This window comes from Austrofundulus limnaeus, unplaced genomic scaffold (assembly GCF_001266775.1).
Source record: "Austrofundulus limnaeus strain Quisiro unplaced genomic scaffold, Austrofundulus_limnaeus-1.0 Scaffold1160, whole genome shotgun sequence".
NCBI lineage: Eukaryota > Metazoa > Chordata > Actinopteri > Cyprinodontiformes > Rivulidae > Austrofundulus > Austrofundulus limnaeus.
The window spans coordinates 99885-111524 of NW_013953562.1; the positions used below are offsets into that span (position 1 = coordinate 99885).

General features: G+C 38.2%; 1 protein-coding gene across 1 annotated transcript in view; it reads left to right on the plus strand.

The window, feature by feature from the left end:
* Positions 1-11640, plus strand: part of LOC106534390 (serine/threonine-protein kinase 32C) — a gene marked incomplete at both ends in the record, with an annotated part of 15944 nt that overhangs the window by 1667 nt on the left and 2637 nt on the right. The window contains 1 exon segment of the mRNA XM_014031014.1: positions 10796-10949. Within this exon segment, the coding sequence (XP_013886468.1) occupies positions 10796-10949 (154 nt within the window).

Below are 11640 nucleotides of genomic sequence, written 5' to 3' on the forward strand. Positions count from 1 at the left end.
TATATATACTGTATATATCATTCTGACACCCTATTAGTTTGTATGATCCATCACACCTGTATGACACAAATGGCTTCACACTCCAGCAGGACATATAAGATTTATCAAATATATCAGATTAATTCCTAAAGATGACTGTGGACAAGATATACAATAAATGCAGCTGAAATGGGTAGCCTAGTGCATCCCAAAAATTTCAACTTAACATTTCATTATATTTTATAGTCATTACCCCCTTTAGAAAAAAATGTTTATTTGAGGAGGTGGGGTTGTGCACTATAGACCCCTGTGGTACGGCCTAATCTTTTGTCCTAATGGCTTTTTTCCCTTCACGTTACTTTTCCTTTTTTTTTTACTTAAAGTAGTTTTAAAAACGGTTTATGCTTTTACTTGAGTAAAAAGCTTGATTTTAGCGTTGTACTTCAAAAAAAAAAGTAAAGTAAAAAGTAAACTGTAGTACAGTATCTATATTTGTACTTCATTAATGAATACTTTTGACACCTCTGGTTTTAACATATTATCCTGCAGTTGCTGCAAATTTGTCAGCTGCACATCAGTATTGATCTCCCATTCCAAATCTGCTTAACTGGATTGASTTCTGGTGACTTCGGAGGCCATTGGAGTGCAKTGAATAGCTGGGTTTCAGTCACGTGRTTTTGAAGGYGGAGCGATCTCCGCTGGAGGGCAGRGGGTAAAATTTCTATGGAGGAAACTACTGTAGAGAGTCTTTATTGTATGGATTTAGATCCTATTTCAAGATTATAACAACAATTTGTTCACAAATATGTCAGACATGACTCGTATGATGAAGATGAATGAGTTTTCGACAGAACCTAAAGAAGCTGAAGCTGTCGGTACCACACACGTCTTACATCACCAAGTGCCAAAAAATAACCAGCAAAAGTTTGTCTGATGAATAATTCCACACGATTCTGCCCAACCCTATGACAACATATGATAACACTGATTATCACACAAAGATGAAAAATGTAGAAAGCTCACAGAACGACAACGTAAAAAATGGATTTTGCGGTCAGGAGGAGCAGAATGCCGGTGTCTGCAGGCAGCGGCCACTACTAGCTGCTAACTTGTTTTAGAAGTTATGTTTATAATGATCGTTTCTGTAGTAGTGGGTATTAAGTTACTGGTAGTTTAATGTGGACCTCATCTGGACTTTAGGCTGCCCTAGTTCTGTGTCGTTAGGCGCTGTAAGTTTGTTGACGTTAGCCGCTACTGCTAGCATTATCTTAACATAAAACAATATCAGAAAAAACACTCACCCTGTCAAAAAAACAAACGATCATCTTCGTGGAGCTGTTTGGTGTGCGACGGTGTGGCTGTGCGCGACGGTGTGGCTTCTGAATAAATGAAAATGATTTAACACAGTTGTTTATCCTTTTAGCAGCTCCTTTTATTCCACAGCTGACGCTGCTAAAAATGACAGATTTTCTTTTCTGGACCTCTGACAGAAGGACTTCAATCTCTGAACTTGTAAAGTTTTTCTTTTTTAGTTTTCGCTGTCATTTTCATGAATGGACACTTACTGATATCTGAGGCAGGAAACATAGCCTTATATGGTGCTTTTGGGGTGGTAATTATGCTAATCTCCTCTCGCGTGCACAAGCAGCGGATACAAACAGGTGGAATTTACGCAGCTCATTTACACCCTTTTCATGAAGATAGAAGAGTTTGTTGACTCTGACGTGGCATGTTCGTACGAACCCTTCGTATGAACAAAAGTAAGAGAAATTTAGGATAAGAATATGAACATGTTCTTGCATGAGGCCCATTGTTTTTCCAATCTTCTTTTGGTGAACTTGTGTGAATTGTAGCCTCAGTTTCTTGCTCTTGGTTGACAGGAGAGGCACTCGTTTTGGTCTTCTGCTGCTGTAGCCCATCTGTTTCAAGGATGGATGCATGGTTGTTGGGAGAGGCAGTAATATTCTGCAAATCCAGGTTTTATTCTGCAGTTATGTTTTCAACTGTAGCTTTATTTATTGTCTTGAACCAGTAATACTGAGACCAGTCCATCTGGTACTAGTGGCCATGTCAAAGTCAGCAGAATTATCTTTCTTCCCTGTTCTGATTTAAACTTTGGCAGGTCGACTTCACCACATGCTTAAATGCATTCAGTTGTTGCAATTTTATTGGGTGTTTAGTTCTTTGTGTTWACAAGCAATTGAACAAGTGCACCTAMTAAAGAGGCTGGTGAGTGCAAATACTAATAATAAAAATGTCATTGTGTGTAAACTTTAATTTTTTACTAATCTAAAATAATTAAGCCATTGTATGTTATAGAAAATCTCAAAAATAAAAAATGTCTTATCATTACGTACCAGCTGTTTGGTGCATTGTTGAGTAATTTTACGAGATTGTCACATATTTACAGCTTCAAACTGAACAATGAAACAATGTTCCCCCTTCTGTAAAAATACCATTTGTTAAGGGACTTCACCACACCTCAGGCACTAAAAGCTTTTTTCTTCCCCTCTAAATTACATATTTGCACTTTAGATTTTCAGAGAAAACAATTATTGTACTTGGAAGCACATGGTTTCTGCTTTGTGAATTAATGGTTGAATTAGCTGTAAAACCACTGTTCAAAATTAACCATTATCAAGACTAATAACAGTGCTGGGAGAAAAGTCAGTGAATGCTCTAAATGAAAACTAGAATAAGGGTTTTAGGTAAAAAGAAAACTAAACCTGCTTGAATGGACTGAGTTAGCAGAATGTTCTATATATTTTTCAAATATTACAACCATAATAGTGTCCAGTAAAAAAGTCCATTTCATTTTAAAAAGATGTATTCATTTTATAAAATCTTTCCATCTAAACTAGTAAACTAGTTTTATTAGTTAAAAATCATTACTGTAAAAAACTAAGTACATTAAGATTATAAACTTAGTGCATTAAAAGCTTCTCTTGCTTGAGGGAGTCTGTTTTTATGAACTCACATAATCTCATTAATGAAAAACAAAATATGTCGGTGGTATTTGTAATTGCTCACATTTGCTTATTTTAGAATCCCAAAATCCATAATGTCCCAAGGCCCAGAGGCAACACATTCGAAAAAAAATTCTAAGATGAGCACCCTTCTGAGGATTTCTAAGAATCTCGAAGGATCCTCGGATATAAAAATATAAAAGGGTTTTGTGAAGCAAACATGATGAGTTGTGAAGTCGCCGCACGTTTTCACCAAATACAGTCAGCAAGGATGAGCTTAACTGCAGACTCCAATATCACAAGTGCTGCAGGCTAAAAGGAGGCCTCATTTTACTTTTAACTTTGCAGAATGTGCCGAATGCTTGAAAGCAGTTTGTCAGCATGTCAAGTATTTGGCTTGATGTCAAGGTGACCCGGTGAAATGCAAGACGATCAGAACGGCAGAGTGGTAGGAAGAAGAAAACATCCTAATCTAGCACAGGTATGGCCAAACGTGACAGTAGTAGAAGTAAAAACGAGCAGCCCCGGTTGAAATGAAATTAAAAGCTAAATAAATAAATAACAATTTGCCATTAATGACATATTATTTACAAACCTTTCCCTGTGCCTTTTTCAGATAAGGATGAATGTGCTTCCTGGATGTGATGTGTACTGTGTTGAACATGATCTGATGGGAGGTGTCAATCAAAACGTGGTGTCAGGAAGTGGGGTGAGAGGAAGGTTGGGGGGGCTGTCAGCATCAATCCAACATGTGACAGTGTGCACGGTTGGCTGGCTGAGTCCATTTCTGCAAGGTGCTCTGATGTGTGTGGATATTGGAAGGMTTTATGTTTAATGATGCAAAACTTTGTGCTGAGCCTTTCGTGATTAGATGTTTACTTTGATTTACTGAGATTTTTGTCTTTTAGTTGTATGTGTGTTTGTCCAAAGCTTTAGTGAAATATCTCTTGTATCGCTAGCCTAATTTTAATGAAACTCTCRGAATTTAATACATCTGTGCATTGTTAAATTCTGGTGTCAACCCCATTTACCGCACATATGAAGTCTATTTAAATAAGGAAGATGTTTTAAATTTTCTCCAATGCGAACCAAATCTACTTTCATCTTAAAATAGAAGCACCTGAAGCAATATTCCATCCATCTGTCTGTAACCTTGCGAGGCAAAATTGTTACCTCTGACAGGAGGAAAGCAACACATTTTGTAGGAACATGTTACCATTAGTTTGTGAGCCCCTGTGGTTTCTTCAAAACATCCATTACTGGAGTGGCCTGAGGTGCCTCTGCATCTAAAAACGCCTCATGCAGGCAGCTCTCCTGTGAGAATGAGTGCCTAGAGGGCAACAAGAGGTCACATTGAAATGCAYGTGAGACAGAGCAGAGATAGGGATTGAAGGGAAAAAAAGGACAGTGTTGGATGAACATATAGGGAACCGGGTGTGTGTGTGTGTGGGGGGGGGGGGGKGCTAAGAAAAAGAAGGGAGGGAGAAAGCGAGCGCAGAGGGGCAAGGCTTGTTGCCAGAAGGGCTAATGAAACGTCTGCACTATTTCAACATAATATACAGGAGCTAATCTGAAGCCCATGCTGCTCTCGGCTCAAAAAGCTGTTTGAGGCAACAAGCAGCAGCTGCTAATAGATGTTAAATATGGTCTTTCTGGTTTTATTAAGCTGGCTGCAGCTGCAAAATATTCATTTGACAATATAATCCCCGATTAGCTCATCCTTGTATATTTCACACTTCTGTCTTTTCAGTTTGTTGTGCAACTTTGAACAGACACACGGGTCAGAAAAACACGCAAAAAGATGAGCCGATCTTTAAATTACAATTTAAAAAGCTGTTTATTTCACACCAATCTAGTTTGATAAAAGTATCCTTAATCAAAATAGGAAAAATCTTTGTGGTTTACTGTAAAAATTTCTGCTGAGAAATGGGTTGGACTACTCTAACTTGAGCAGCAAACAGATTATTTTTGGCRATATTGATTCCAAACCACTAAGCTTCAAATAGGCTACATAAACATGGACAGTGTTGGCTCCTAAATGAGGCCAACATATCAGTTTGTGTGTGCAAACTTTATCACAACCAGAGTGTACATGCACTGCATAAATACAGCTATGTATTTGTGGTGGCTTTACTTCAGTAGCAACCACAGATTACCGTTAAATCTGTTGTGTTTTTCTTTTTTTTTTTTTTCTTTTTGTCATGTTTAAGTCTTAGTTTAAGTCTTCGAATACAGTCACAGAAATAAAAATCTAAATCATATTCATCTCTCTCTAGTTCTGCTCAGGTATTTCTTTGGTCAAATATTTTTCATTTAGGTGTAAACAACTGTGTTACATAGTTTTAATTTATTCAGAAGAACAGTCTACAATGCTCTACTGCTGCCCCCTCTCCCATCCTGACCGTCGCAAGTGTCAGATGCGGTTCTTAAAAAAGCATTTTAAAATGTCTCCAAACTTCAATTAATGCATAATTTAAGTTGTTTTTTAGTTTGAGATCTTCATATTAATATTGTAGTGTCACACAACAACATTAATAGCCAATTAAATTTAATCTAACCAATTTATGTCTTAGTTACATTTAAAATCCAATTACAAATTCAAACAGAACAACCTTTTGTCAACATAATTATGGAGTGTGATTTATTTCTAACTCAAAATATCTTCAAACTAATGAAATAAAAAGTTATTAATGAGAAAAATCCATCTGGATAACAGCAGACTGATTGCTCATAAAATATACGACAGGTCTGGACCACTCGTGAATTATGTTCGCATCTGAAAAAAATCGTACAATACGAGAAAATTGGTGAACGCCATAAAATCTCCTAAATCACTCGTACGCACAACTTAGGAACAAATCTGTTCGTACGAACGATTCTTGCATGAGGCCCACTGTCTTGAGTCTCGTTAGTCTGAACTTTTGGATTTTTGCAAAAAAAAAAAAAAAAACAAACCAGCCTGTGTCTGCCACTTCAGTGATTGTTCAGTTGTGATTTTTCACAGGAACTTCAGAGGCAAGGTGTGAGCTGTTCAGGACTTGAAAATAAAGCACACCACTTGCTGTGAACATTTGTCTGAACCTCAGCTGTTTAGTACATGAAGGCAGCTCACACCTTCCATTCAAATCTGAGCAGTCCACTCTCTCTGCCACCTCACACTGGGGCGTCTATAAAAACAATGTGCTCATTCTCAGATGCATGTGGATTGAGACATATTTGCAGGAGTAGTTTTAATGAACAACCACTTAGAAGGTTCAGACAAGTTCACTCAGTTTGACTGTAATGGGTTGAAACTTCAGAAAAATCACAAAAGGCCTGCATTATTTCTCTGCAGGAAATGTTTTCACCTCTTACAGATGATATCTGTTTTTAAGTTTAGAAATATCCAACTTCAAGCTACTTTTCTAGTTCATTCCAACAGAGCACCAGAAGGAAATTGCACTGAAAAAATTACACAAACAAATTTAAAAAGCCAAAGTCCAGGTGGCATGAAACTTTGTTTTCTAACAACAGATTACAATGTCATACATACTGTACATTACATACAATGTCAGTCTAGTTTCCCCACATTTTTTTTGGATGGCCTCCCTTCTCCCCTTATAGCCATCCTCTCCACACCATTATGATTTTTTTTTTTGTGAAGAGAAAATAGAGAGAGAGAAAAACAGAGAGAGAAGCAACCAGAAAGATAGAAAGACTGAAACAGCGATTAGAAGCATACCAAATACACACCAACAAAACACAGGACCACACACCCAACATTCGTCTGCCCACCCAAAAAACAAATGGACAAATACATAGAGGGCTTATATAAAAATATACACATACCCATACATATGTAAAGATATACATACATACATGCCTACATTCATAAATATTGTCCGTATATACACAGTTTCCCCACATTTCTTAAGGTGTTAACTGCAGAAGTCATTTTTCACATGACGGCAATTCTTTGCATCAGCTCAAAATAAAATAAATCAATTAATAACTCTTATAATTTATCACACATCTAGAAAAAATGTTTGATTGAACAGATTTTGAAGTAAAATCAACATTTTTTGTTTGTTTTCCTGAAAGAAGCTAGCGTTTCTCAGCCAAGAAAAGAGCCAATAAAGTCCAGTTTGTGTCTCCTAAACACTTGTGACAGCAGCTTCTTATATCCTTCACAAACTTAACTAACTCTGGTGGGTTAGAGGTATTTACACAGTATTTATGTTTAAAGATGTGTGTGTGTGTGTGTTGAACAGTGTGGAAGGCTGAATGAGAGGATGAAAAAAAACGGCTAAAACCAAAAGACAGAAAGATGGAGGATGAGAAGCAAATGCAGTTAATCAAAAGATTAATAGAACGAGTAAAGTGGCTCCCGTCCAGCAAACACCAGCTGTTGTGTAGCTCATTCTTTAAACCACGAAGAACCTTGTTTTTTTTTCTTATTTTAGTTTATAGTTTTAGCTTTGTTGTTCTTGCATTGCTCTGAAAAGCTCACTTTTCCAGTTTTGTTCTTAATATTTTTTCCTTTATCCATATTTTACAGTATTACTGATACTGTTTTTATTCAAAAAGCATTTCAAGTAGGAAATTATACAAATTATTTAAAAAAACACTGATTGAAAATTCATTTTGTTAATTTAGTGTCAGAAAATGTTTAAATTCAGTGAAACTCCATATTCAGAATCAGCCTCTAAAAAACTTAGATATTAAGTTTCATGCTGCATTCAGGTTTTGTTTGACATTAACAATCAAAATGTTTGTTTTTCATTGTTTGGGAAGCACTTTGTGAATTGTGCCTACCTATTGAGGACATGCATCTCACAAACAGTCTTTCCACATTCTGAGGCCTCTGGTAGTTAAAGGTTATGTGGTCTCAGCATTATATGAGCCTTAGCAGACAGTTTGGAGTCAGCTCAATCAATCAATCCTCATCTATCCAGTGCAGACCCCCCCCCCCCCACACACACACACACACACACACATACACACCCTCCACCACATTCAGTTTATCTGTGAAGGTCCCAGAGGATAAGAGTTCTCCAACGTGGCAAAAATCTTCTGTCTTGGTCACTGAGCATCGAGTCTGAGCCAAGATGATGGAGTTTTAGTTGGCACTTACTCCGTCACCACAAAGATGGAACGTAGAGGAGCTGCGGGATACAAGTTATTGAGTTTCAATTACAAGTGCAGGTTATAGAGTACTTAAAAAATAACTAAGTAAAATTAAAAATATCTTCACAGAAAATGACTATGGTAAAAAAAAATTACTAAGAAAAGTACTTATGAATTTTCCAGATAGTTTAATTCTATACCACATTTAAGTAACTTAGTTTACATTCAGTTGAAAAAGCTGTATATATATGAAAAATAAATTTGACTAGCCGTGAAATTGGCCTCAGTCTCTTTAAGAACTTCCTACTATTTCCGACACTCCCACTTCAGCACATCTTCACAACAATGCTTCTTGAAAGAGATGGAAGCTCGGCTGCGGACTGAGCTCCAGGGAGGAGTTTTGTACAAATAGGCGGAGCTTTGTACCAGCATGTGTTCAGGCAGCTCTACATGGCTACCACAGGAGATTCAAGAATTTCTCAAACATGCCTGAATGAGTCAGTCAAAGAAACACTATGGGTATGTTTTTGATTAGAGAATGACATGACATTATATGAAGCTCAAAAAAGTTCATTTTGCATAATATCCGTCCGTCCGTCCGTCCGTTTTTGGCCGCTTATCCAGGATCAGGTCGTGGGGGCAGCAGTCTAAGCAGAGAGACCCAGACTTCCCTCTCCCCAGCCACTTAGACCAGCTCATCTGGGGAATCACAAGGCATTCCCAGGCCAGCAGAGAAACATAGTCCCTCCAGTGTGTCCTGGATCTCCCTCTGGGCCTCCTCCCAGTGGGACGTGCCCGGAACACCTCACCAGGGAGGCGTCCAGGAGGCATCCTAACCAGATGCCTGAGCCACCTTAACTGGCTCCTCTGGACGTGGAGGAGCAGCGGCTCTACTCTGAGTCCCTCTTGGATGACTGAGCTTCTCACCCTATCTCTAAGGGAGAGCCCAGACACCCTGCGAAGGAAACACATTTCAGCTGTTTGTATCCGCGATCTCGTTCTTTCAGTCACTACCCAAAGTTTGTGACCATAGATGAGGGTAGGAATGTAGACTGACCGGTAAACCAAGAGCTTCGCCTTCTGGCTCAGCTCCCGCTTCACCACGACAGAACGTTACACTGCCCGCATCACTGCAGATGCAGCACCAATTCGTCTGTCGATCTCCCGCTCCATTCTTCCCTCATTCGTGAACAAGACCCCGAGATACTTAAACTCTTGGGGCAGGACCTCCTTCCCGACCCGGAGGTGGCACACTACCTGTTTCCTGCTCAAGACCATGGTCTCGGACTTGGAGGCACTGATCCCTATCCTGGCCGCTTCACACTCGGCTGCGAACCGCTCCAGTGAGAGCTGTAGATCACGATCTAATGAAGCCAATAGGAACACAYAATCCGCAAAAAGCAGAGATGTGATCCTGAGGTCACCAAAACGGATACCCTCAACACCTTGGCTGTGCCTWGAAATTCTGTCCATAAAAGTTATGAACAGAATCTGTGACAAAGTGTAACCTTGGCGGAGTCCAACTCTCACCGGAAATGAGTCCGACTTACTACCGGCAATGTGGACCAAGCTCTGGCACCGGTCGTACAGGGACCTAACAGCCYGTATCAATGGGCCTGGTACCCCATACTCCCGGAGTACCCCCCACAGGAGTCCCCGAGGGGACACTGTCAAACGCCTTCAAGTCCACAAAACACATGTAGACATGGGACTGTTTTTTATGTTTTTATTTATTTTCAATGTCATGGCTATTTAAGTCAATAATGAGTTATTTTATTTACAAACAGAATGGCTGACATTACAAGGGGAATGAATGTCTAAAAATTAAAATCAGGTTATTAAAGCACAAGTTTTAGAGCTAATCAGCACTCACGTGCCTCATGTTGGTTTGTCAGACATGTACGCTGTCTAATCACCTCACCTCTCTCCAGGCTGCAGAACCACTTATTTAGAACATAATCAAGGCTTTTCTGAGCTTGTTATCCTTGAAGACACAGTAATGATTATTGTCTTTACTATGACTCAGTTTAGAGTGGAGCTACATCTTTTGTACTGAAGGTTTGTATTTTCTTGTAAAAAGACAGATTTGTTTGAGGAGCTCAGGGCTAACATAAATTCAATTTGCTTCTCATATATTTTGTATRAGGGATGGATAAAATAAAATGTTGTTTTAAAACCACTTGGTATGGCAAAGAAAAGAAAAATAAAATTAAAAAAGCAACTCAGCCTCTCCAGTGTAGTTTTTGTCATTGTAGTTTATTTTGATAGGATTATAAAATTAAAACAGGTGCCAGTGTCAGCCAGGCGTTAGCCTAATTTCTAAAAGGATTAGGTTTTGTGAAAAACAAAAGCATTTAGTATTCTCCCACAGCTGAATTAATTATATAATTTTCTCATTTTACCTCGACCATTCTTAGATAACATGCTACTAAATGAATAATTGTATTTTCAAAATATGAAATTAATATATTCTTATTTTCTTTAATCTTGTCATGTCAGATTTAAATATCTTTCCAATTTGTCTTTTATTGAAATGAGTTCTCATGCTGTTTCTCAGGTTTGCCATTAGAATTTTATTTTCTCATTTTCACTTTTTTCTATGTGAACCAAATGCTTTGTTTCTTTTTTAACCCCTCTCTTATGCACCTATACCTCACTCTGTATCATCTTTATGGACATTCTTTTTTGCCCACATTCTAAATGTCTGCTTTTCTTCTGGTGCAGGTATTCCTTCCAGGATGAAGAGGACATGTTTATGGTGGTGGACTTGCTCCTTGGTGGAGATTTGCGATACCACCTCCAGCAGAACGTTCACTTTTTGGAAAGCACCGTGAAGCTCTACATCTGTGAATTAGCCCTGGCTCTGGGATACCTCCGCAGTAAGCACATCATCCACAGGTGAGAGCTTTGCTCCTGTTTTTCTTCCATGAACATTAGGTGTGTTTTAAGGATCCTTTTGGGCAGCTTAGCCCCAAACAGATTTTCTAAATCTCACTACATATACTCACATTCAAAATTAAATACGTTTGTCGAATTAAAATAGTTAACAACTATATACTGATTTTGAAACATAATTTAACAACCCTACCTCATACCCGGCAACATATGCTAATATGTACTAATAGGAGACACATGTTGATGTTAACAAGCAGCCGTGGAGTGATGCTGTCATAGGAGGACATGGGACATGCGCTGCCCCGGAATTGTTTTATTTTAATAAATCCACTCAAAACTGTGCTTTTTCCAGCCATTTGAAAAACATTTTACTAAATTCATAGAATTAATAAAATAAGCTAAAATCAGAGTATTTTGAGGGTAGAATATTATTGGTTATTGAACAATGCACAACAATGTATGGACCTCAAATGATCTATTTTGATCAATTATATGTCTGCTCAAGCATGGCTGACACATGGAAGGATTGGTAGGTCTTGCAGGGTCCTAAAACCCATTGGGATATACTTTTTACAAAATCATCTCTCTAAGTTACACTATGAAATAAAGGGAAACTGACAGATTTATGATACAATTTAAAGTAATAAAGAATATTATAATGAATTTGTAAGCATGTTTTTGTTATATATATATA